The sequence below is a fragment of the Pecten maximus genome, chromosome 4 (genome assembly GCF_902652985.1).
Source record: "Pecten maximus chromosome 4, xPecMax1.1, whole genome shotgun sequence".
NCBI classification, from domain to species: Eukaryota; Metazoa; Mollusca; class Bivalvia; order Pectinida; family Pectinidae; genus Pecten; species Pecten maximus.
In genome coordinates this window covers 48,298,359-48,325,691 of record NC_047018.1, presented here as the reverse complement: position 1 = coordinate 48,325,691, position 27,333 = coordinate 48,298,359, and the positions used below count along the sequence as shown (strand labels likewise).

At 36.0% G+C, this 27,333-nt stretch overlaps 2 protein-coding genes across 2 annotated transcripts in view; both read right to left on the bottom strand.

Moving 5' to 3' along the window:
- Positions 1–3,332, bottom strand: part of LOC117326598 — a 69,399-nt gene extending 66,067 nt beyond the window's left edge. Inside the window, exon 1 of the mRNA XM_033883356.1 lies at positions 3,294–3,332. The gene's annotated coding sequence lies outside the window, so the exon portion shown is untranslated. The remainder of the gene's footprint in view (positions 1–3,293) is intronic.
- A 19,577-nt stretch (positions 3,333–22,909) lies between these two features.
- LOC117326308 (ATP-dependent DNA helicase Q-like 3) lies at positions 22,910–26,237 on the bottom strand. Its single transcript, XM_033882996.1, has 3 exons — positions 25,785–26,237; positions 24,881–25,096; positions 22,910–24,466 (listed from the first exon to the last, which is right to left on the bottom strand). Exons 2-3 carry the CDS (start codon positions 24,892–24,894, stop codon positions 23,734–23,736), a joined length of 747 nt encoding a protein of 248 aa, XP_033738887.1. The 5' UTR covers positions 24,895–25,096; positions 25,785–26,237; the 3' UTR covers positions 22,910–23,733.
- Positions 26,238–27,333: the final 1,096 nt, after the last annotated feature.

The following is a 27,333-nucleotide window of genomic DNA, read 5'->3' as shown; positions in this document are numbered from 1 at the left end:
AAAATAATACATTAATAAAGATGAATAGATCATGACTTACAATAATTACTATGCAAATTAAAATGCATGAATTGGTTAAGATATTAAGTTATTATCAAACATTTAATAAATAAATATCATAAAAAATAATACCGGTACATGAATCAATTATGAGTTACAACAATAACTATTATGCAAAGTACAATGCAGAAATTGGTTAAGATATTAAATCATCATCAAACATTGTGACATTATTCAGTACAGAATACACATAATATAAGTTTTATAATAAATTACATCTTCATCTATAATCAAATAAATAATGTTTTAATGCAAAGTGAGGAAATTATTCCAAATAGTATATTCTGATTTTATACTTGAAAAACTTTATCATAAACAATATCTTAGTGTTAAGAAATAAAATAAAATTATGGAGAGTCAAAAAAATAAAGTAAATGTGTTACATATAGCCAATATATTAGTTATACTCGTTATAAAATAAATAAATAATGGACTCTTTGTAGAACCGCGTCCTCATCGCAGTCTGGTAACATTCTTATTTTAACAATAGAGTTACTTCCCTTCCAATCTTTGGAGTACACTACTTCGTAAGATTTAATGGTAAAATTTAGTATTATGCACTCGTCCGATCGCAATGACATTTTGCATGGTGTTATATAAAGGTATAATCTGTATGTTACAGAAATAATAATAAAAAATATAAATCCACGGCTTCCTGGGCGTGTAAAAACCTCCCTGGACACTCATGTGCCAACCGCAGCCGTAATACAGGGCAACTTCATCGTAACATCGTAAAATTTAATGGTAAAATTTAGTATTATGCACTCGTCCGATCGAAGTTAAATTTTGCACGATGTTAGATAAAGGTATAATATGTATGTTTCAGAAAAAATAATCAAACAAGAGATCCCAGAGGGATCTTGGCGCCCACCATTGAATGATCTTTATAGGTTCCATGTCAGATTGATCTTTTCTATACTTTTCCCTTCCTCTAAGTCTTACTAATAGCCCTCTGGTACTTTTCAAACAAAGGGAACCTATATAACAAATTTAAGATTTAGCGATAATGGCTGTCTGTCGGCCATGTTGTTTTCAGATTGGTCCAAAAATGCAATACCAGGAACCAAGGGGAACTTACATATGAAATTTGATAAAGATCCCTTCAGCACTTTCTGAGAAATGGCGATAACAAACTTCAATTGTCAAAATCAAAGATGGCTGCCTGTCGGCCATGTTGTTTTCCGATTGGTCTCAAAATGCAATATGCATAACCAGGCACCGAGGTGGAAACTTCATATGAAATTTGAGAATGATCCCTTCATTACTTTCTGAGAAATAGCGATAACAAACTTCAATTGTCAAAATCCAAGATGGCTGCCTGTCGGCCATGTTGTTTTCTGATTGGTCTCAAAATGCAATATGCATAACTAGGCACCAAGAGGAACCTACATATGAAATATGAGAAAGATCCCTTCAGCACTTTCTGAGAAATAGCGATAACAAACTTCAATTGTCAAAATCCAAGATGGCTGCCTGTCGGCCATGTTGTTTTCCCATTAGTCTCAAAATGCAATATGCATAACTAGGCACCGAGGGGAACCTACATATGAAATTTGAGAAAGATCCCTTCAGTACTTTCGGAGAAATAGCGATAACAAACTTTAATTGTCAAAATCCAAGATGGCTGCCTGTCGGCCATTTTGTTTTCCAATCGGTCTCAAAATGCAATATGCATAACTAAGCACCAAGAGAAACCTACATGTGAAATTTGAGAAAGATCCCTTCAGTGCTTTCTGAGAAAAGCAATAACAAACGTCAATTGTCAAAATCCAAGATGGCTGCCTGTCGGCCATGTTGTTTTCCCATTAGTCTCAAAATGCAATATGCATCACTAGGCACCGAGGGGAACCTACATATGAAATTTGAGAATGATCCCTTCATTACTTTCGGAGAAATAGCGATAACAAACTTCAATTGTCAAAATCCAAGATGGCTGCCTGTCGGCCATGTTGTTTTCTGATTAGTCTCAAAATTCAACATGCATAACTAGGCACCAAGAGGAACCTACATATGAAATTTGAGAAAGATCCCTTCAGTATTTTCTGAGAAATAGCGATAACAAACTTCAATTGTCAAAATCCAAGATGGCTGCCTGTCGGCCATGTTGTTTTCCGATTGGTCTCAAAATGCAATATGCATCACTAGGCACCGAGGGGAACCTACATATGAAATTTGAGAAAGATCCCTTCAGTACTTTCGGAGAAATAGCGATAACAAACTTCAATTGTCAAAATCCAAGATGGCTGCCTGTCGGCCATGTTGTTTTCTGATTGGTCTCAAAATGCAATATGCATAACTAGGCACCAAGAGGAACCTACATGTGAAATTTGAGAAAGATCCCTTTGGTGCTTTCTGAGAAATAGCGATAACAAACTTCACTCGTCAAAATCCAAGATGGCTGCCTGTCGGCCATGTTGTTTTCCGATCGGTCTCAAAATGCAATATGCATAACTAGGAACCAAGGGGAACCTATATATGAAATTTGAGAAAGATCCCTTCAGCATTTTCTGAGAAATAGCGATAACAAGAATTGTTTACGGACGGAGGGACGGCCGGACGGACGGAGGGACGGACGGACGACGGACCACGGACGCAGGGCGATTTGAATAGCCCACCATCTGATGATGGTGGGCTAAAAATATAAATCGACGACTTCCTGGGCGTGAAAAATACGCCCTGGACACTCATGTGCTGACCGCAGCCGAAATACAGGACAATTTCATCGTAATTTCGTAAGATTAATGGTAAAATTTTGTATTATGCACACGTCCGATCGAAGTGAAATTTTGCATGATGTGAGATAAAGGTTTAATCTGTATGTTTCAGAAAAAATAATCAAAAAATTTAAATCAACGACTTCCTGGGCGTGTAAAATACGCCCGGGACACCCGAGTGCACGCTGCACTGCAACTTCATCGGTGCATTTTAATAATATGCACTGGTCCGATCGAAGTGAAAAAATTCAAAAAATCTTCATTAACGAATTCCTGGGCGTGAAAAGTATCTCCCTGGACACTCATTACTCCCTGGTCACTCATTAGGTATAGGCGTATATTTCCCTATGGCGTATTTTAGTGTGGCCCGTTTATATGCAACAAATTTGCCCTTAATTTGAAGACAAATTTACCCTTAATTTGAAGACAAATTTACCTCTCATAACAACAATGAAATAACGCAAACTTTACACCTATTTGTTAAATCATACCAAGCGAGAAATCAAACGTGTGACTTACTTTGAATGTCGGTCTGTGATCGATGCAGCCAATTCAATATGACGCATTGACGGCGAATTCGGGATGGCTAAATATCGGGTGAGGACATAACCCGGAATGCACTCAGGCGTGAAGAGATTTTTCATAATATTTTGTATTTATTAGGACACATCTCCGCTATTACTGAATGGATTTTTGTTCGGATACCAGACGTAAACGGGTTGATTTACACTAGGGATTAGAAAAGTGGAAATTCGCTCGCCAAAGTGGAAATTCCTACCACTTTTGGCTTAACCTACCAGAGGTTTTTAGTAGTTTCCACTGTATTTTTTATATTTCCGCAAAATGTTTCCTATTACCACTGCTTTAATAGTCTTTCCACGGATTTATCACTCTTACCACTAGCTGTTTATTCTTTCCAGTACAATTTAGTAATTACCACTAATTATATATAATTTGGTTTAATTGGTAAAAGTAGACCGCTAGTAACTATAAATCGTTCATCTGTTTCAGAATACTTGCCGATGGCCTCGTCACGGCTGAGCGCGTTCACCTGTGTGTCAAACGTGCCCCGTGACGATGGCAAGTAAAGGCTTCATACAGTGAACGCGCTGTAAGTTTAGCTGAACCATAGCTCTTGACGACCATGGAATTATTAAATGTATATGAACCAACTGATTTATGGTTGTTTTGTTTTCATTTCCATCCACTATTTTTACAGTTGAAATCAAAATCCTTTGATGTACAGCCGGGGACGTCGTCCCCGATTCAGCGCTGCGTTTGCTGTGGGTACATATCGGTAGGTATCTAGATGTGCTGCTAAGTGAATTAAAATCACCTTGTAAAACCATATGACTATCTTCTGAGAGATGTATTTACCTGAATTATTAAAATGTCACACACAAAGTTGTATTACGGTGTTTGTTTTCACTTCCAACGGAGAGATCTCGACATATGTGTCTGTGTATTGATAGCAGATCGAGAGCACCAACACTGTTACGTAGGTGTGACACGTGGGAACACACTGTAAGTTTAGCTGAACCATAGCTCTTGACGACCATGGAATTATTAAATGTACATGAACCAACTGATTTATGGCTGTTTTGTTTTCATTTCCATCCATTATTATTTTAGTTGAAATCAAAATCCATTGATGTACAGCCGGGGACGTCGTCCCCGATTCCGCGCTGCGTTTGCTGTGGGTACATATCGGTAGGTATCTAGATGTGCTGCTAAGTGAATTAAAATCACCTTGTAAAACCGTATGACTATCTTCTGAGAGATGTATTTACTGGAATTATTAAATGTCCCACACAAAGTTTTATTACGGTTTTTGTTTTCACTTACAACGGAGAAATCTCGACATATGTGTCTGTGTATTGATAGCAGATCGAGAGCACCAAAACTGTTACGTAGGTGTGACACGTGAATCTCGGCCGAGTTGTGTGCGCTAGACTTTATATTTTGCTGAAACTGTAATAGATTCTACTGGATTATTCGATTTTAAACGACAATACATTGTAGATATGTTTTTACCGTTTTGCATGACTTCTGCATGTACGGACTATCCGCGTTGTCTTTGATGACCTTTCACCTTCAATAGACGGCGCTGTTTAATAACTTCAGGAAGTTTACACAACGGTCACGTTTATAAGGCAAGATTTTGTTTTTTGATATTTGTAGATTACAGCAATTCGACTGCTAGGCCTCCAACCACGGACTTGGTATTTAGTCCTTGAAAAATACGGCCAGCGACAGCGAGGATGGGATATCTTACGATATTTGTTCTCAATTCATTTCAGAAGGATCGTCAAACCAGAGACCTGTTATTACACGTGATTAACTGATATATGCACGTCGATGGTCAAATAAGTGAAAACAATAGTTTGTCTTCATTACATCCATGGGTTAAGTCATTTCGTAGATCATATGGGTGTCGGACCTAAAGTGTATATAGGTCCTATATCACATGTGATGATTTTGGTAAAAGTAGGCGTCTGAAAGTTTACCCGCGGCGACTCGATTTTCAAGATGGGTTATAAGTTATTATCAAGAAATTTTTTGTTTTAATAACAAAACGATTATTGTTTTTGTTTGTTCTCTTTTAGCGTTTTAACTATGTAAAAAGCGGAATACATTCCTCATTCACTCATTAAATATTTGAAATAAATTGTGTATCAAATAATGTATAGTCGGTTTTTAGCAAGTTTTCTCCAGAAGTATTCTATATCTATGTCCCTGGTATAACCCTGCTATAGTCCTATTACACACGTATCTTGCTCGGTCGGGTACGGACTCGTCTTATAAAAGTGTCAGCTGTCAATCAAGTTAACTGATAAACGTGTGATAGTCCGTTATGAACCAAGATTCGTAAGTCTACCAAATTAACTATTACGGTGGGTTGACAGACATATTTTCAAAGATAGTATTATTGCAATCTGTTTACATGTGACAAAATAATTTGATTGTTGAAATTTGGATTCACCGAAGTAACCAGTGACCATAAACTCGTCAAAAAATAAAAACACGATTTAAATCACATTACAGTGGACCCGCGATAATCCGGACGCCGATAGTCCGGAAAACTCACAGCCCGGACGGAAATGCACGGGAACGGATTTCCGTAACGTTATTTGTACTCACCAGTGGGAAGGGAACGTACTTTTCATTAGTAAATTTCCCTCAATAATCCGGACGATTTTTTCACCACGAGGAGAAAAAATTGTCGGGCCAAGTCACCCGTGTCGACAGCTGTACAAACTATCGCTTGACACTGTGCGTAGTCATAGCGACCGCTGCCAGGTCATAGCCCCGGGTGTTTACCTGTGTTACAATGTGTAGCTTTTGTTTTTATAACGGTACATTGCTTTTTCTCTACGACCTAAATGTTACAGAATTTATGCACAATCATACATTACGTGATACGATAATTGATTAATCTCAAATACATGTAATAAATTTATGATCGGAAATTAAACACGGATATCGGCTTTGTAACACCGTTACGTGAAACGACGACTCATTGAAAGATGCATGTTATTAATTACATACAAATTTCCGTATTAAGCAGTGATCACAAGAACTGGGTTGATTACACACAAATTAGTCAAAAGTCGTCTGATATGTAACTAAGCGTCACATTGTTAAGTGAATACGGGTTTAATAATTATCGGACATACCTAGGAAATCAGATATCCAAACACATGCATTCTGTTGTCCACGTTATATTGCAAGGTTCCCGCCATTAAAAAATAGTCGGCTGCTTTAGTGGATTTCATTTTTTTTTTACTTTCTAATTTTCAAAATGCATCGTCTTAATTTTTATCATTGGTTTAAAAATGATCTCTCCATTGGATTTAATGTACAGTACCAGCAGAGACCTATATACTAAATATATAGGTCCCTGGTACCAGGGTATACATAAACGACCTATTATAATTAACGCAACGGAACTTTTCTAGTAATTTCATGATGTTATTACTTACCATTATAGGGTACAAAAAAATGGCGACGTCAGTCATTTTCATCATCCCACGAAAGATAACAATGAGTTTTTACCTTTCTGTTTTCACAAGATGTCTGGTAGCGACTTGTGGGCAGATAGGTCTACGAAATTAAATGAACTGAAGTGACACTGATTTGTAAATACCGCTGGAATTGATATTTTTGGTTTTATTAACATTCATTTAACTTTAAAGGTAAACACCATCATTTGTACCAGGTCCATAGACGTAGAAATGTATTCACTTGTTTAACGCCTGTCGATTTCAACAACTTATACTATGACCAGTATACAAATCTCGCGTGGACCCACCGTCACCTGTTAATAAAAAAGATCTCCAGAAGAACCGTCTAATCACAATGAATTACAACGAAAGACAGAGTCCGCAATCAAAATGGGATAATCAAGAGGCTTATTATCATTGGTACCCACTTTTATCAATTATTGCAAGCAAAGAATTGTTCGGTGACCAACTAAGGTAAGATGATTTGACCTATATTGTTTCTATTGGAAAGGCTTGAGTGATCGGATTTGAATTGGTCCCATGTGTTTATCAGTATTTTTTTGTTCTAAACTGTCATTCTGTAGCAATATTTAAATTGCTGTACTTAAAACAAAACATGTACTAGAAGGACGGGTACGTGATTAATACTCCAGCATATATTAAAAAACTACAATCAGTTGTCATATCGTCATGCCCAGAAACGTAAATGTGTCCATAACGTCACGTGTAGATCATTCATCAGCGCATTTCGCAATTTTAATATATTGTACCATTCATTGTGATGCGATAATGGCAGAAAGATTTATCAAATGATTCATATCCTAGATAGCCAAATTACATTGAAGTACTTATATCCTTGCACTAAGCATGCACCCGTCGTCTTGAGCTACGACATCGCAACTTATGTAGGTCCCTCAGTTGCGGTGGATTGATTTGAGAAAGAAAAAAAAACTTTTAAGAACTTCCTAGGTTGATATCATAAGGATGAATGATTGTCAATGAAACACGTGGCCATTAAAATGACGATTGCCTTCGGTTGTTAGTTCATTTGTTTATTACAGCGCTGTCGGTCGACTGCTAATCAGCGTATCGGTCAGTCACGCTGATTTTGAAGTCTATGACGCCACAGGTTTAACAGTAACTGAAATGGTGGCCAGCAGTATAGACGACAGTGTGAACAGAAACAACACAGCATGTCTGAATACGATCTGGACATGAGATTTGAGGTTGATGATTTCGGCGAATATTGCGACAAGAAGTCGAAATCCAGCAATATCAGTTTGAGCGTTCAAAAAAAAGAAGATTTTAGTGAAATCGACTCTCAAAATGACCGCTTGGGTAACAAAGAATAATGTATTATACCAGGGGCAAACAGATGCCATACACGACCCAATAATCGGTCAATCACCAATAAAGGTATATTAGTTATGTGTTTACCATTTCTTCCTCGTTACTATAAAAGGAACACGGCATCAATATTTCTTTTAATAAAATAATGTGCTATTTTATTCGCAAATTAATATTCAAATAAGCATACCACAAAAATACAACAGTTCTGGATACTCTGGTTTGTGAGAAAAGACGAAATACAAAGATACAGTAAACTTATGCGTTGTATTCTATACAAAACCCTCTTTTAGTCATGAAGGATACTTCATTCAGAGAGTAATATATTGTATAGATCATGATCTACAATAGACTAAATCTCTCCCGAATGAAAACCCGTGTTGAAGCCTCCAACACACTTCTAAATAATTATACAGATTTTATCCCTTATTTTACATGTCACGGTCTCATGGATTATCGACGATTAAATGCTTGAGAAAGATATAATCTATGAATTCGCAATGGTTAAAGTGTATGACTTTTTGTAATTGTGTAATAATCGTGAATTGATTGAGATCCTTGTAATTTTACTTTCAATTCGTGTGTCGCAAGTCAACAGACTTTAATAAATAAACAAACATGCTCAGAGAAACAATTGCCAGGTGTGAGATTACGCTCGTCACACCTGTCTCTTACACCACAGGTGTCTGTGATTTCTGGCGTTCTAATTGGCACGCGCCGATAATTACTTTTGAGTTGACGCGTTTGGTTTCCGTGCACTTCAAAAAAAAATTCCGAAAATATGCTTATACAGGTTGTGCGTAAATTTAACTTGAATTCTGTTAAGAATTGCGTTTATACTATAGGGAATTCAGGTTGATGAAATCAAACGAATTTTTTTTTTTTTTTTTTTGTATAAAATATGCATGTCTTTGTACAGACACTACAGTACCATGATCAAGAACATCTATCATACACTTCCTGATAAAAAGTCATTGAGAGACTAACCCGTTAGCACACTCAGCTAAAGTAACCGTATTACCAATATTGGGTGAATATTACAGCCTTGACTTTCGAGCTTGTATTAGTTGAAAATAATACATGGTTTTAAACGAATCAAAACTGGCGTTGCATAGCAAACATAGTAGAATAAAATGTTACAAGTTATAAACAACCTGTTATGATAAGAAATTAGTAAGATGATACTCGTTGTATTTGGCCCGTTATAATAGAATATTAGTAAGATGTTACATGTTATATTAATATGGCCCGTTATAATAGAAACTTATATATGTCCCTGGTTTCGGTAGCACTTGTTAATTCACAAAAGTTTATTCAGCACTTACATTATTGTTGTCTAATTCGCATTTATTGCAGGTACGTGTTCACGCGTTTCTATATTTTCCTATATGGCGTCTCTGATGTAATGTCACCGAATCAGTCCGTGTTTTTTTTTCGTTTTGTTGTTGTTGATTTTGTTTACATTAGTTTACTTACGATCAGTCCATGATTTTATGATTCTTACGTAAGTTAAAAACCTGAAATAAAAGACCCGGTAAAGAAGCTAACATTGTCACACAGGTAAACACCCGGGGCTATGACCTGGCAGCGGTCGCTATGACTACGCACAGTGTCAAGCGATAGTCTGTACAGCTGTCGACACGGTTGACTTAACCGGGCATCGTCCGGATTACTGGGTGAATTTACTAATGAAAAGTACGTTCCATTCCCAAAGTAGGGTTCCGGAAACGGAATCCGAATTTCCAGACTGGTGAGTACAAATAACGTTACGGAAATCCGTTCCCGTGCTATTCCGTCCGGACTGTGAGTTTTCCAGACTATCGGCGTCCGGATTATCGCGGGTCCACTGTACCCTGATTGAAAATAGTGGCAAAATGGGATCTATTGATTTTATTCACACGATAACTTAGCATAAAAGTCGAAAGGGAAAGTGTTTTTCTCTTAATGAAGATATTTTAACTAGAATCTTGATACCTATTAACGCATACTTATTACAAAACCTGAATTTTGGCAACTTCTTTTGCAAATTAATCTATATCTGACATAACATCTTGTGAATATTGTTTTTTTTTTTTTTTTTGTTGTATTTTTGGTTTTTCAATCTCTATCACTGTGTGTGCATGTACACTATTGGACAATACATGAAGTAGCACACACCATAGAGACTCCCCGGACGGTCAAAGCTTCCGACAAAACCTTACAAATACTGTATACTGTACCTCGTGGGAACAGTGACATCCTTTACTGTCTGTCCAGTGTAACCGGTTGCTTAGACCCGGGGCAGTAAACGGACAACCATAGGAACACATATCAACACATACACCAACAGAAATTAAACTGTTTACACAATTTTTTTTCTCTCACTCCTTTTATTTTTTTTTATTATGCACAAAATATATTTCTATACTACATCTTGTTGATCTTCTTAGCCCTGATCGCCCTCCCACGACAGTAACACACTAACATGTTTTTGGGGGCCGATTTGGGGTAGAATTTTGGCCCCATTTCCCATGGTAAAATTGGATATTTTTCCCAATCCGACCAGTTAAAATTCCCAATCGAATGATCTATAAAACAATTGTCTTTATGAATGCGGATGGTGCCGTCCCGTTTTTTTATTTACCAAAAGCCCCAAGGCCTTCAGGTATACAAGATATATAACATTAAACAAATACTGAGGTGAACAGGAGAGTGTTGCATACATGTACATGAAAATTGTTCGATATATAATCAACACTAATCAATTTTGTCTTTTGCTAGCCAAGTAGAGATATTTACCTTTTGACAACTCTCTAACATTATTAACAGATAAGAGTTGGATTAATTAATAAAACCGGTGGTCTTTTGTAGTAACATTGCTTTATATATTTTACCCTCAGATCTGTATATAATGGACATACCAAAATAAAATGAAACTATGGACCCGTCGTCATCCAATTTCCAGTTCCTGAAGTAAAATCTATGACACTTCTGATTATCAACCATACCTTTTTTTCCCCGGTGGCATATTTCATTCAAAATAATAATAAGAAACTATCAATAATCATTGGATTGCATGTCCGTCGCAGATAATCCTATTACCCGTACACTTCATTGTATCCGAGAGGATGATGTAGACTAACTTACAATAAAAGTACCAATCTGTAGTTACTGCTAACCACATTTACCTCAATCCGGGACGTAGAATTTAGTTCACTTTTATCATGGAATTCTTTACAATACCGTTAATGTAGTAGTCTGATTGTTGTACCAAACAAATTTCAATACAATATCGCGCTACCGCACTATTTCACAAAATATAACTCGAGAAAAAAGCACACAAACGTTCCCAATCACAGCGCCATCTATTGAAGGTGAAAGGTCATCCAAGACAACGCGGATAGTCCGTACATGCAGAAGTCATGCAAAACAGTAAAATGATATCTACAATGTATTGTCGTTTAAAATCGAATAATCCAGTAGAATCTATTACAGTTTCAGCAAAATATAAAGTCTAGCGCACACAACTCGGCCGAGATTCACGTGTCACACCTACGTAACAGTTTTGGTGCTCTCGATCTGCTATCAATACACAGACACATATGCCGAGATTTCTCCGTTGTAAGTGAAAACAAAAACCGTAATAAAACTTTGTGTGGGACATTTTAATAATTCCGGTAAATACATCTCTCAGAAGATAATCATACGGTTTTACAAGGTGATTTTAATTCACTTAGCAGCACATCTAGATACCTACCGATATGTACCCACAGCAAACGCAGCGCTGAATCGGGGACGACGTCCCCGGCTGTACATCAAAGGATTTTGATTTCAACTGTAAAAATAGTGGATGGAAATGAAAACAAAACAACCATAAATCAGTTGGTTCATATACATTTAATAATTCCATGGTCGTCAAGAGCTATGGCTCAGCTAAACTTAGTGTGTTCCCACGTGTCACACCTACGTAACAGTGTTGGTGCTCTCGATCTGCTATCAACACACAGACACATATGTCGAGATCTCTCCGTTGGAAGTGAAAACAAACACCGTAATACAACTTTGTGTGGGACATTTTAATAATTTCGGTAAATACATCTCTCAGAAGATAGTCATATGGTTTTACATGGTAATTTTGATTCACTTAGCAGCACATCTAGATACCTACCGTCAGATATGTACGCAGCGCTGTATCATCAAAGGATTTTGATTTCAACTGTAAAAATAGTGGATGGAAATGAAAACAAAACAACCATAAATCAGTTGGTTCATATACATTTAATAATTCCATGGTCGTCAAGAGCTATGGTTCAGCTAAACTTACAGCGCGTTCACTGTATGAAGCCTTTACTTGCCATCGTCACGGGGCACGTTTGACACACAGGTGAACGCGCTCAGCCGTGACGAGGCCATCGGCAAGTATTCTGAAACAGATGAACGATTTATAGTTACTAGCGGTCTACTTTTACCAATTAAACCAAATTATATATAATTAGTGGTAATTACTAAATTGTAATGGAAAGAATAAACAGCTAGTGGTAAGAGTGATAAATCCGTGGAAAGACTATTAAAGCAGTGGTAATAGGAAACATTTTGCGGAAATATAAAAAATACAGTGGAAACTACTAAAAACCTCTGGTAGGTTAAGCCAAAAGTGGTAGGAATTTCCACTTTGGCGAGCGAATTTCCACTTTTCTAATCCCTAGTGTTATCCCCTTTAAAATGATATAAGTTATATTTAACAGTATCAAAAATTAGAAGTGAAAGTGGTGGCCGGAATGAACCCATATGGAATAAAAATGTCGATATTTACAACTGTTTTCGTTATAATAAATACCCATATCTCAAATATTACTGAACAGATTTTTGTTTGGGAACCACACAAAAACGGAGAATTTAGTACTCTTTCACATGATATAAACTGTTTGAATACATGTTCGATATTACTTTCAAAAGTGGTGGCCGGAATGAATTGATGTGGTGTGAAAAAATAGCAAAATCGTCAAAGTTACATGTAAATTTCCATCTTTATTGGTCCATATCTCTTTCATTACTTAACCGATTTCTGTTCGGGACACACTCTAAACACCAAATTAAGTGATCCCACATTTGATTTTCAATGAAATTAGTTTTTTGTTTGAATGAATTACCTTTAAAACAAAATTCTACCATATTAGCTATTGCAAAAAGCCCACAATCGTAGCCATTATTTTGATCCTGTACATCTAAAATTTTGACTGGGATACTACTTTTATTATTACCGTAAATACTACAAAGCTGAAGTTCGATTGACGGAGTGTTAACTGTATGATTTTCTTTTGATACTAAACTGTCTAGAACGGATATATCCCCATTACTTGTTTGAAAACTTGTAACCCAGTGGTCTCTTCCATTATGGTGAATTTGAACAGAAGGTGAAACTACAGATTGAAAAGCTATTTGGTTTTTCCATTTGCATTTATTTGAATCATATCCTGGAGCTAAGTTTGTCAACTGAAAACCATTCAAACCAGGAAATTGTTTAGACATTATTGATTGTACTTCATTTATAATATCAGAACAAATCCATTCTTTATTGGAAATTTTAAGTTTATGGCTTTCATTTAAGTTATTTACCCATGGGTTTTGTAGCGACTCTGTGCTATCAGCGACTTTACGTTTTTTAACAAGTTGTACATTATCTTCGCTAATATTACATGTATCAGAATCTTCTAACTGAACACGTGGTTTCCTTTTTTACAGGACTTAAGGTTTCCTTTTTAATAGATTGATTTGTAGGAGTCTTTATTTGTTGAATAGGAGTTTTTGATGGACCTAGTTTTTTCGTAGATTTTGGCGTTTTAGGTGGCGTACTATCTACCATTATTGTATCATTATCTTGAGAATCATAGAAATGAACCATTTCATTGGCCACTTACAAAAGTCACAAACAAATCAATTAAAAACCAATTATATGTGATAACCGATCAGTTACATCTTCCAGTGGCGTAGGAAGTCGTCAAAAAGTGGGGGGGCAAAATTTTTTTTAACCTTAAATTTTACGCACTAAACAAATCGTATGCCATCTCCGCAAAATTAGCCAATAATTATCATTTCAACATCCCATGATAATTTTGATAATTTATGTAGTACAAAATAAGTTATTTACGCAAATCAGGATATATCATTTATGGCAAAACATGAATCACCAGGGCCAGGTCCGGCCAGGATTTTCGAAAGGGCGGGGGGTCCAGTAATTTAGTAATAATGCGAGCGCCGTAGGCGCGAGGCGATTTTTTTTTTAACGAGGGGTCTGAGGGGCCGCCCAGCGGGTCCTGTGCAGCGCCCTGATAGGGGGTTCAAGGGGGTCTAAGCCCTCCGCGGAAAATGAAATATAGCACATTTCCAATAATTCGGGATCAGGTGCGGATCCAGGAGTTTTCGAAAGGGGGGTCCAGTAATTAAGTGATCATGCGACAGCCGTAGGCGCGAGCCGATTTTTTTCCCCTTTTTGCGAGAGGTCTGGGGGCCGCCAAGCGGGTACCAGGGTGGCAAAGCCCCCCTGCGGATCTGCAATCGAAAGGGGGGGGGGGCAGTAATTTAGTGATAAAGCGAGCGCCGTAGACGCGAGCTGATTTTTTTTTTGTATTTCCTCGTACCTGTTGGTAAATAGTATCACTCGATCCACGTTAAATCGCGCATTCTTATTCATGTTGTGTTTCTGTCTTGTTCTCATTATGAACTCAATTAACTTCACAAATTATCATCAACTTATTGAATCTATGTGATGAAGTTAAGCAAAATTTCGTATTAAGATATAAATATTGACTTACCAGGCTAGTGCAGACGACCGACACACAGGTCTGAGGATTGATATACTAGTATAAAAGTCGGAATGCTCCGGATGTACAAGATAAAGTTTTTATCGTTGCCTTCAAGAAAACATTATCGGTTCGAAAATATACAGATATTTATCGAAATGAATATATAAATTCGTGTTTTTCCCCCTTTTTTAGATTTTCGATGTCAAAAAGTGGGGGGGCAAAAAGATATGTTTGCCCCCCCCCCACTGTAAAAAGTGGGGGGCAATTGCCCCCCCCCCCCCCCCCCCCCCCGCTTCCTACGCCACTGTCTTCTCTTAATCCATAAGCTGGACTGGATTATCTTATAAGTAGTATATAATTGGCTTCCTAGTTAACAGTCGTCGGCCAGCGTAAGCTCATCTAAAGATTAATTATATTCATCAAGGTGTGAACGAGCCGCCAGTTACCTGGTCATGGGGACCGGTGTACCGTGTAGGCCTATTTGTTGTTTTAGTATATACGTAGTGTGCTATCGGCTTGGACATACTTGTAAAATGGCGTCCGTGAATTTCACCTAGGTTCATTCCGGCCACCACTTTTGCACCGAATTTGTAATGAATATTAATAAAAGTTATATCAGCTTAAAGCCTATAAAATTATCTTGTCTAGAGTGTGTCTCGAACAGAAATCGGTTAAGTAATGAAAGAGATATGGACCAATAAAGATGGAAATTTACATGTAACTTTGACGATTTTGCTATTTTTTCACACCACATCAATTCATTCCGGCCACCACTTTTGAAAGTAATATCGAACATGTATTCAAACAGTTTATATCATGTGAAAGAGTACTAAATTCTCCGTTTTTGTGTGGTTCCCGAACAAAAATTTGTTCAGTAATATTTGAGATATGGGTATTTATTATAACGAAAACAGTTGTAAATATCGACATTTTTATTCCATATGGGTTCATTCCGGCCACCACTTTCACATCTAATTTTTGATACTGTTATATATAACTTATATCATTTTAAAGGGGATAAATCAACCCGTTTACGTCTGGTATCCGAACAAAAATCCATTCAGTAATAACGGAATTATGACCTAATAAACACAATAAATCAACAAAAATCTCTTCACGCCTGAGTGCATTCCGGGTTTTGTACTCGCCCCTCTGACGTGCAGACGCCCCGGCGCCAAAGATGAAAGAGAAAGTTGCTGGTGTGAAACAACAACAACACACAGGGGCCTACGAGCTCGATAATATGTCGGACTGTCGGTAGACGATTGAAGTATATGGTGTTGATATAAGGTATGTGATGGAAGACAGAGGCGCTGACGAATTATTAGTACTGAACGGAAAAATACAAAAGGGTTCGGACCTGATGGGCCCTAAATGAGTCGCCATGAACAACACTGGTAGGCCTACAGTACCCCCCCCCCCCTCGTATAAATGTAATTACGTTAGGATTAGATGAAATAAAGTTTATATTTCGGTGATGATTAATTAGCATACAGTTATTGGATGAAGAAAATAATCGATTCAGAAACAGGGCCACGTCACTTATATCGTTCAAACTTGATATGCCTGCTTACCCTCAGACTCATAACCTACAGTGACTCCTATACGTATATGAGGTCTTATTTTTTTCAAGTCCCTGTGATCAGCCTGTGATCAGATCACGGAGACATATATGTCTAGTTAGCCCGAGTTTCCTCTGGCCCTGACACCATGTCTACACCAGACATGATTTCATGGCCAGAGGAAACTCGGGCTAATGTAATCTTTTATTATAACAAGAAATAGCATAGTATTAATGTACTCCTATACGTATATGAGGTCTTATTCCACCTGATTACATTGGTGGATATTGTTACATGACAGCCTGTCAAAAGTTTCCTGTCGTGTAAACCTCTAAATATTATTGGAGTAAGTATTAATGCTGGTGGTTATAATGTAAAACTGCTGGTGAAATAAATTAACGAAATGATGCATTTCAGCACGGATAACAAAATTATATCAGTTTGAATCATTTTTGGTGATAATAATTAAGACTGCACAGTGCATTTGAATCAGGAATATAATTCTATTAATATGTCATTTGAAAAGATACATCCGTTTATTCACCTTGCATTCAATCTTAATTTTGTTTCGTTTCTAACTGCATCTCTAGCTGTATTTTGCATTTACTGCTACACTTGACCTATCACATACATGTACTTCATCTTGCCTATACATGTACTTCATCTTGACCAGTAACGCCACCTGTCACGTCATATCTGGGGCCAAAAGAATAATATTATACGGCTATGCCGAAAAAAATGATATATGCATATATATTGTACATGTATCTTAGACTTGTTTTGATACTATAAGACTAGACATCCCTGTGCTGTGAGTACTTGGTGGTGTGTATGTTTCATCATCATCATCGTCATCATCATCATCATCATCATCATCATCATCTATGTTTATCAAACTTCAAAAACGAAAAGTGCTTTATAAAAATCCAGGCCCTTTGTGTAGGAAATGACACTTATGAGTCATGCATGCATGTGCTTGTGTCCCCTCTAAGTGGTTGGCATAGTGACATCATACAAGTATATAGGCCTACATGTAGCTCTATCACCCTTAGGGACTCATGATATCAGTCTAAACAAAATGAAGTTAGATGAAAAAAAGTTTTTATTTCCTCTCCACTGCACCTTAGCTTGAAACCCTAGATTTTCCTGACGACCTTAAAACATCAAAGCAAAGGTCCATGACTCAGTCAAATATATACTCTCTTTAACTAGTCACTCATGGTTGACATTTGACCATAATGTAGATTTGTAACTGATCAATAGCTGTTGATTATTATGCTTGTTTTTGTTTTAAGATTTTAAGAATTTAAAATAAAGTACATTAATATTGTAAAATAGTTAAGATTAATTATAAATTTTATAAATCAACAAAAATTACAAAAATGAAATAGTTTGCATCACCTTTATATCTGAAAGTAAACCTAATAAATCTGTCAGTTTTTAATCTTTTGATCACATGTTATTGTTTTGTAGTCAGAAGACATGATAATACATTGCTGTCTGTTTAGAGTAGTTTGTTAGAATAATTTTTTTTTATAATTGTTTATTTTTTATAATAAATTATTAATTTTTTATAATAAATTGTTCATTTTTTATATGTATATATACATATATATAAAGTAATATGTCAGTAATTAAAATTAAAGAGCATTAAACATTTATTCATCTAAATAAACACTGAGGCACGAAGAGCCAGAGGGAAACACTTCATCAACCGTAAAATTTTTATCAAAAAAACGCTTTACGATACTGTAGTGGTTGAAGTGCCCTGTGCAATTTCTTTTCATCACAAATTGTCCACCTGCCTGGTAGAGTATCAGCTATCAAGCTGTTCTAGGTTTGTATTTCATAATGTCCTCGATGCATATATTTATTTTTATTACAAGATTATTACAAGATTTTCTGCTGCAATGGAAGGTTTACTGCATGTTTTTCTATATGTTCATTTATATGCTCAATTAAGGCCTGATATTGATTTCAGGTGTTAATTTCAGTATCTATAGAGCCATGCAATTCTCCAAATCTTGGACCAAACATTTAGACATAACTATTAAGTAATTAATCATCTGTATGGTTAATAATAACAAAAAACAAAAAAAACATGAATAATTTTACAAAAAGAGTAGCTTTAATTTGTCAAAGTCGGGTCTAAATTTGAGCATGTTCGCTCTACCATTTTTTGTATTAGTATGATACAGGTCAGGAATTTTTTCTGAAGTATGTTGCCTTAAAATCAAAAGAAAAAAACCTTCAAAGTTTGTTTCTCATTTCCACATTTAACTAAATATTCACAATAAATTACACAACAAATTTGACTAAACGCGATACAGTAACTATCGAGCAACAATTATTTGAAAACCATTTTGAAATTGGTCAATAAATAAAAAAGGAGTTAATAATATAAACTGGAACCATGTAGCACTGTCCTTAACACCAGCCATTCACAGTATAACCATAATTTGTTTTGTTTAGTTATTTTCACTGGGCAATAACTAAATATTCACAATGAATTACACAACAAATTTGACTAAACGCGATACAGTAGCTATCGAGCAACAATTATTTGAAAACCTTTTTGAAATTGGTCAATAAATAAAAAAGGAGTTAATTATATAAACTGAAACCATGTAGCATCGTCTTATAACACCAGACATAAGCTAACCAGCGTGGTAATCGCCGTGAAAATAACGGTCACATGTGCAGTCTTCCGAACATAAAGTACGACGGAATACGTTTGAAACACCAGTTTACATAAAAATAATTGCACTTACGTTTGATTCCCGTGATTTGTTATCGGACAATAGTCTTCTATGAGCTGTCATAAAGCTGACCGTGTTTCAGGCGTACCTTCAATATGGCGTCTTAACAGTAGGAGCAGCAATGCACTATGGGATAAATTACCCGAACTTCCGCTCGGCGGTGACGTTTGTTAAGCCAAAGAGCTTGTTGCGAATCCCTAGTATATAGGTCTCTGGAGATACTAAGTCGTTTACGACATAGCTAAGTCGTTATTACGAGATACTAAGTAGTTAATACGAGATACTATGTCGTTATTACGACATAGCTAAGTCGTTATTACGAGATACTATGTCGTTATTACGACATAATATATTTTTTCGCTGTGACCCCAACTGGCTTCCGTATTAAATCAATAGGATTCCTTATGGATATTTTTAAGTAATTTATGCGTTTGTACAGAATGATAAAGACAGTTAAATCCTCCAGATACTAAACCCTATAATTGGGGTACGTGTTTTAAAGCGTTTCTAAGATATTGATACGAGTTACCTGCCCTCTGCTTGAGCATGGCTAAGTCACGAGACTCAGATTAAACAAAGTTCTATACATCGAAAATACATCAAAATACTTCACGTGAAAATAAAAATATGTGTACGATAGTGGCAAATAATATCAAGCTGACAAATTAATATGAAATTTAGGAAAGGATGGGCGACGGTTATCTAATTAATTTCACAGATTAAAAGTAAACACCACTTACCCTGCTTACACCCGGACACAGCAGCACGGCATTCGGAACACCTCGGCCGATTCTCTACGGTCATCTAACCTCGGATGTATCACGGTCGTCGCCATATTGGAACTACTTTCAAGTTCCCGGGTGCCGGGAGGGGGAGGGGTAAACATGGCTGCGTCCATGGATACAACACCCGTGAAAAGTGTTTTGCCCAATACGACGTGCATGCTTTGACTACAAGAAAACCGGAGGGCTCACTGTTTGATAAAGTCCAAGGCTACAAAAGAAAACTATCTAAAAGAAAGTTGAAAGACTGAGAAAAGGAATTTCTATTCCTGCTGATGACAACTCTGACAATGAAGTTTGATAAGTTGTACATCTGTATATGTGAAGAGAATGTTTAGGGGTTTCTTTAGTCAGTTCTTGAATGGAAGGTGTGAGTTCAAGGGAAGACTGTGACTTATAAGTAAACTATGATAGGTGTAGGTGGGTCTACCCGCCACCCTTACAACCATATTGCTTACTCACTATAACCGCATACCTTCCAATATACATCATGATCAGTGTAACAGTACTAGTGCAACTATTGTTTCATTAATTACTTACCTTCACAACAATTATGAGATGTCTACATGATTGTAATCAATTGTATTAGTACCTATTACATGTATATATTTTAAATTTACTTTTACATGTTTTTATATGCCAGTTTATAGTGGATATCTATGGTGTAGGTGGGAAATACCCAACACCCAGATTGTAATCTGCAAATAATGCACATATCCACATATAACCTATAGGTGGGTACAAAAGTATGCGAGAATACTATAAAAAAAAACAAAAAAAAACAGTTGTACGTGCGACACACTCGTCACCCATACAGGTTACATTCTTGATATATCAAAACACATTTACATGTGTATATATAGATGACTAGTCTTATGTATTTGTGCTTCTGTGTGCATATATATTGGTGATTTACTAAGAACTCGGTGTAGGTGAGGATCTACCCGCCAACCAGGTAATTTAGTTTCTGTATAAATCTCGGCATATGCTGAAATTCATATAGTACATATAGTGTCATATTAATGATCATTTCACATACAGATGACCAAACTGTATTTTGTATCAATGTATAGCATAGGCCTGTGAAGAGAATATATTACCGGTATAAAAATATACTATTGTAACACCTGATTGATGTAGGTGGGAACCAAATACCCTGTAAGGTATAAATATTAATACATGACATGTATAATATACATTTGGTTGAATCCACATTACTTATGTGTGACCCTAAGAAACACTTTTATGTATTCTACCATATATCTTGTTTACATACTGGACATATATATATATATGTGTGTGTGTGTGTGAATTACAGTATATATATCGATTGACTAGCTTGATATATAGCAAGATGGATGATATGATCTGCCACACTAGGTTTCATTTTTGGTAACACTAATATTATAGTAGTACTGCTGACTTCCGGTTTCAATTCTTGATGTAATGAATGTGGTGTGGCACATTGTGAAAGTGTGAACAACTTCTCAATAACAAAGTTGTCCAGATGGCCCTAATGCATGCTAGGATGTAGTGTTACAAAATTTGTTTAAATGAACGACCTTGACCTTCATTTGTAGGTCATAGGGGTTAAATATGCTAAAATCAAAGACATTTAACACCTCAGGTGACCATTAAGGCCCATGTGCATCTTGTTGTTTTTATTCAAAAAGTATATTTGGAGCTGTATATAGTTTCTGTCTTTGAAAATGTTGATCAATATATATATAAATACTCACCTCATTACTTGTTCAATTAAATAAATACAATTGACTTCATCGTATGCCCCAATTTCAACAGAAACTACTTTTTGTATCAGACGCAGTCGAATCCCTGCTAGTTTAAAGTTCCTTGATATATCTTGTGCAATCTGATGCCAAGTAAGATGTATATACAGGTACCAGCAAGTGAGAATCTGAGAGTCATCGCTTTAGCTTGTTCAATGTATCTATTTCAATACATGTACTTAACTTTTCTGATAATAAATTGTTTTAATTGCAATATTTTAATTCATATAGATGTAAATGTATTTTAAGTAGATCCTTGTTAAATGTCTGCTATATATAACTATATATAGTTTAGAAATATAAATTCAACACGACAACTGTATATATATACACACATATATATAGCTCCATATAGCTTGACAATGAAGAATCCTAAATATTCACAGGGATTTCATTATCATTCAATTAATTCAAAGTAATTAATTGTTCAAAATATCAACTGTTTGCATTATGTAACTGCCTGAATACTGTTGATCTAGGAAATCATTATCAAATGCCACCAATGATACTATATACACAGTAATCAAATAAATTGTCATATGTGGACTCATTAGCAATAAATAAGTGACAAAGATTTTAACTATAGTCTGATTTTTCCTTATTAAGTTATAATAACTTTTGTGTAACGATGTTGCATTGGTGCAATTGAGTCGTCTGTATCAGGTAGTAGACAAGAGTCTCCTGTCCACATATTCTTTTGTATTGTTGTTAGCCATATATATCACACTGCGAGTTTCACCAATCATTAGTGTTGGTATGATTATTGATTATAATCAATAAGTTAATCCTGCTGAACCAATGGGGGGTGTTCAGGTGGCACATTGGTAACACATGCACTTGCCTTTCACCTAGGCGGCCGGGGTTCGATTCCCCCTATCGGATGTGGAAAGGTATGAGGTCACCTGTCCGACCACATGGGTTTTCTTCAGGTACTATAATGGTTTCCTCCCACAGCAAGACCTTTCGTGCGCTTCCATCCAGGCCAACAAGCGTGTTTAATATAAGTTAATATAAATTGTTTCAAAATTGTTTTAAATCAATTACAAAGGTTAATGATTGATTATAAATTTTAATAATCAATTATTTAAAAACAAAAAAAAAAACAAACACCATTTTCAGATTGCCAGTGATTCTGTATTCTTGCCCTTTTCAAAGGACATGCAATTGCAAGATGTCAAAACATAAATATGACAGAATGATTTTACATAATAATTAGTCATACATGGGTAAATACCAAGCTAAATAAAACAAGCATTCTGTGAGTATTGCTAGACCAATACATGTCCCCTACCGGTGCCCCCAAGTTAAAACTTTAGCCAAATTTGAGTAAAAAAGTTTAGCCACAACTGAAACATTATCATTTTATGAAAATAAGTTCATTCCAAACAATGTGTAAATTCAGCTCTATTGGGGTGAATAAACAATGTTTCCTGCCCATAAAAGATATTCAGGTATTTGTTTGGTATGTCTACTGTACAGAGTAAAAGAATCTAAAGTGAATTTAAATTGAAATGTGTAATAACTGAAGTATCTTGACCACAAACAAAATTCAGTGATTCCAGATCTAACAATTGGTGATCGGGCAGTTTATATCCATCAGATCAAACAAATGAAACTGGTGTTATTGTGACAGTGTTATTGAATGGTTTCTCACAGGAAATAATCTCTGCAAAAGTGATCATGACATAGTGAGAGTGTCACTATACCTGGCATTAAATATAATCCCTGTGAACAATTGTCTTAAGAATCTACTTTATACAGCAACAGAATCCACAAGAATGATGTGTATGTCACTAGATGCAGCGAGTTGCTTAAAATTACACTTGACGTGAGAAATCATATATACAGTCAGTAACGACGAGTCATTTTCTGCCACAAATGGGGCAAAAATGTTCCTTTGGTCCTGAAAAAACAACACTTTCAAATCCAAAGTAATTCACAAGAATAATTCTATAACATGTTTCACTTCACAAAACTTTCTCATTTCTTCCGTCATACCGATTCTGTTTTTTGCAATATAATTTTTGTTGTAGTAAAGAATTGCCACTGACGGTTGTCCAACGCGTCCAGCACGACCGATTTCTTGTAGGTATTTCTCCAGGGTTGTTGGGGGCCTGCAATGAATGATACGTGAAACACATGGAGCATTAAGCCCCATTCCCAGTGCAACAGTTGCCAAAACTAATCTGACTTTAGGGGTTTCTTTAGTCAGTTCTTGAATAGTGATTTTCTTCATGGACTCTGCATAATCTTTGTGGTATTGGGCATATATTCTATTCTGTGGAATTTCCTCACCATCATAGCTGGCACCCTTAAGTTTACACGAAAGAAACTGATAAAAATAGGACAATGCTTCCAAACTTTCCACATACATTATGGTTACTGGAAAATGAACTCCTTTTTCCAGCAATTCTGTTGCCACTGGTTGTATCAAGTCATCAAATTTGTCAAATTTATGAGAGTTTGGCAATCTGGTTCTAATGTCTATAAATATCTTTGGACGGTCCACATTCTCACTGATAACAGGTGGATTTTTCAAATTCAGCTGTTTAGATAGACTTGCAATTGATTTCGGTGTAGCAGTTGCTGTGAGAATTAAATGCAAAGCTTTCTCTAGAATGCACATTAACTCCCCAAGCTTCTGGAATGCAGGACGGAATTCTTCTCCCCTTCAAAAAAAAAAGGAAAAAAAAGATTAATTGCGGTTGACATTAACAAATATAGAACAAGATTAATTCGTAATTGTTTGTCACCTCTTTCCTGCGCATGCTTTGTCGATAAATTTCCCAAAAACGGGCTATGATTAGATATTCATTAATGTGATGATATCAATAACCCTGCAAAGTTTTAATTCAATCCAACACCAATGAAATTATAACAATTTTAATTATAATACAAATTATCAAAATTTACCATTTTCTTAAAAATATATTGTTGAAGGCAAAGACTGGTATTGCAACTTGATTTCTTTTTCAATAAGGACTGATTATACTCTAAAATATGAATTCTACCTCATTTTATTTTGCAACATTGCCCTTAATGCTGATTTAATTTTTTTTTTGCAAATGTGTATTTATACATACCATTCTGAAACCATATGGACTTCATCTATGACTACTGCACAAATGATCTCTTGGTACAGTTGAGACCTAGCTAAGAAGTCGACTCTGGATGACAATAAATTATGCAAAAGTCTCCTCTCTCCAGTTGCTCAAATGGAACATCAATTTCAACATATTCATGATCCTGTTCCTCATCGTTCTCGCAATCCGCATCTGTATAAGTTGAGCCATGAGTACCTGTGAAATGTGAAACGGAGATGGGTTATTCAGGCTGATTTCACACTAGTCAGAACAATAGGTTATGTCATGCATATGCCTACTGGTGGTTTCAGTTGGTTTGGGTTATGTAAGTTTGAAAAAGGAAAAAGTACTGGTGAGCTGATAACAATTGTCAAAGCAATGAAAAATGAAAGGTACCATACATGTTACGGGAAAGAGTATTATTCAATATTCATCTTGCATTTTGGTACATGACATTTTAAATTTGGTTGTTTTTAAATACGAATGAAATTGACAATTAAAGCATTCTACTTTACAGAGATGCATAGCTAGCCAAACCAACAAAGCCAGACCATCAGTGGGAGGGGCTAAACTGGACACAGGGACATAACTTATCACTGTATCATGTGTATGAAAGGGCTGATATGTATTTCAAACATTTGTAGTAGCAATTATGACAGTCACACGTGCACCTGTTTTTGTGTTTTAAATGACTATTATAAATTTTTTTATGGTTGGCTGTCTTAATTATGTGCTTTTACTTACATCGTAAAATGTATCTAAAGATGTATGATCGATTCCCCGGTGTTACAAATTTAAACCTACAACGTTAACGATTTCTTTCCATACTTTGACCAGATCTATAACAGACATGAGGGGATCCAAACATACAATACATAAAGCATACAATATAACTGACACATACCAGTGAAGTTCAAACTGCAAGCAGTAAATCCCTTCTTCCTCATTGTAATGACTTGGTCCTGGATTAGGGAATTCAGCGGGGACACGACTATCACGCTCATTGGTTTCCGTTTCTCCATTTTCAGCTGACAAAACCACGGTAACAGCTGAAATATCACACTTTTGCCGTAGCCTGTGGGTAATACCGATACACAGTCATGATCATCGTATAATGCTCGCAACGTTTCAATCTGTTTCTCCTTCAAAGTGATGTTGTTTTCTTTAAATAAAGGACAATTATCGAGAAAATACTTAAACACTGTTCGAACGACGCCATTTTGGAGATCTATATGCACAGCGGAGACTCATCCATAATGAGTGATACGGCGACCGCATCACAAATGCACGGCGTTTATACATATCAAATACCGTGATACATCCGAGGTTAGATGACCGTAGAGAATCGGCCGAGGTGTTCCGAATGAGCAGCACGGGTATCTTACGTAACCGGATGTTACAATTTTCCGGAATAAGTCAAAAAATAAACGAGCGGAACGCAACTGCGATACAATTATATATGGAAGCTGACGGGGTTGACTGAACATTGCGGTCCACCTAATGAGTGTCCTGTGAGAGTTTTTTCACGCCCCGCAATTCGTTAAGTGATATTTTTAAATATTTTTTTTCTGTATCATACATGTAATGTTATTGTATATACTTGTATTATGAAACAGACTATTGTAACGTGTCGGGGGTCCGTACCCAAGTTACTTCTTGGGATCCCTTATATTTGCTCTTACCGGGTGCTCAAAAAGTGCCGATATATACAAAAATATATTCTGACCATGCCTTGCTCAAGAATGGTAGCAATAATAAATCAAAGTACTGGAAGTACTGTAAACGAACATTATTGTGCAATGCAAAATCAGTAATCTTCTAAGTTTAAAGTTGATAAATTTACTGATATTGGTTTAGGAATTAATTCCAAATAATTTGAAATGTTTGTAGCTGTTCTGATATGATTGAACACATGCATTTTTCTGTAAGGTCCTAATTGAAATTGGAAGTTTGTTGATCTATCTTGGATGGATGAAAATAAAATATTCTTTCGGGAAGGCATCATCAGTTATAATACAGCCAGGACTCTGTGACCTTATTGATGCCAACTTCTAATATGCACTAAATTTAGGCTAGTTCCATCGTTAGTTTAGCATATTTCAACTTAATATGATGAAACACACATAAAGAACTACATGTACTGAAAACCAAAATCAGAGCTGCTAATCAAGGCCCGGATTAGGAATGTATCCTATTGAAACTGTACTCAAGCATGTATGGTACTTCAGACAAAAAATTTGACTCCTTTTGTTCAGGAATCATTTGATGTTAATAAATCTTTATATGACAAGATATACTTCTGGTATTATGAATTACAGTATTGTACACAATGTGATAAAGAAAAACAACCATATAAAGACTATCTTCATCAAATAATTCAGCAAACAGGAAAAGAGAACTTCAAGCTTCATTTTCAACTTCAAAGCTGAAAAAGGTTACAGTCTATTCGATGG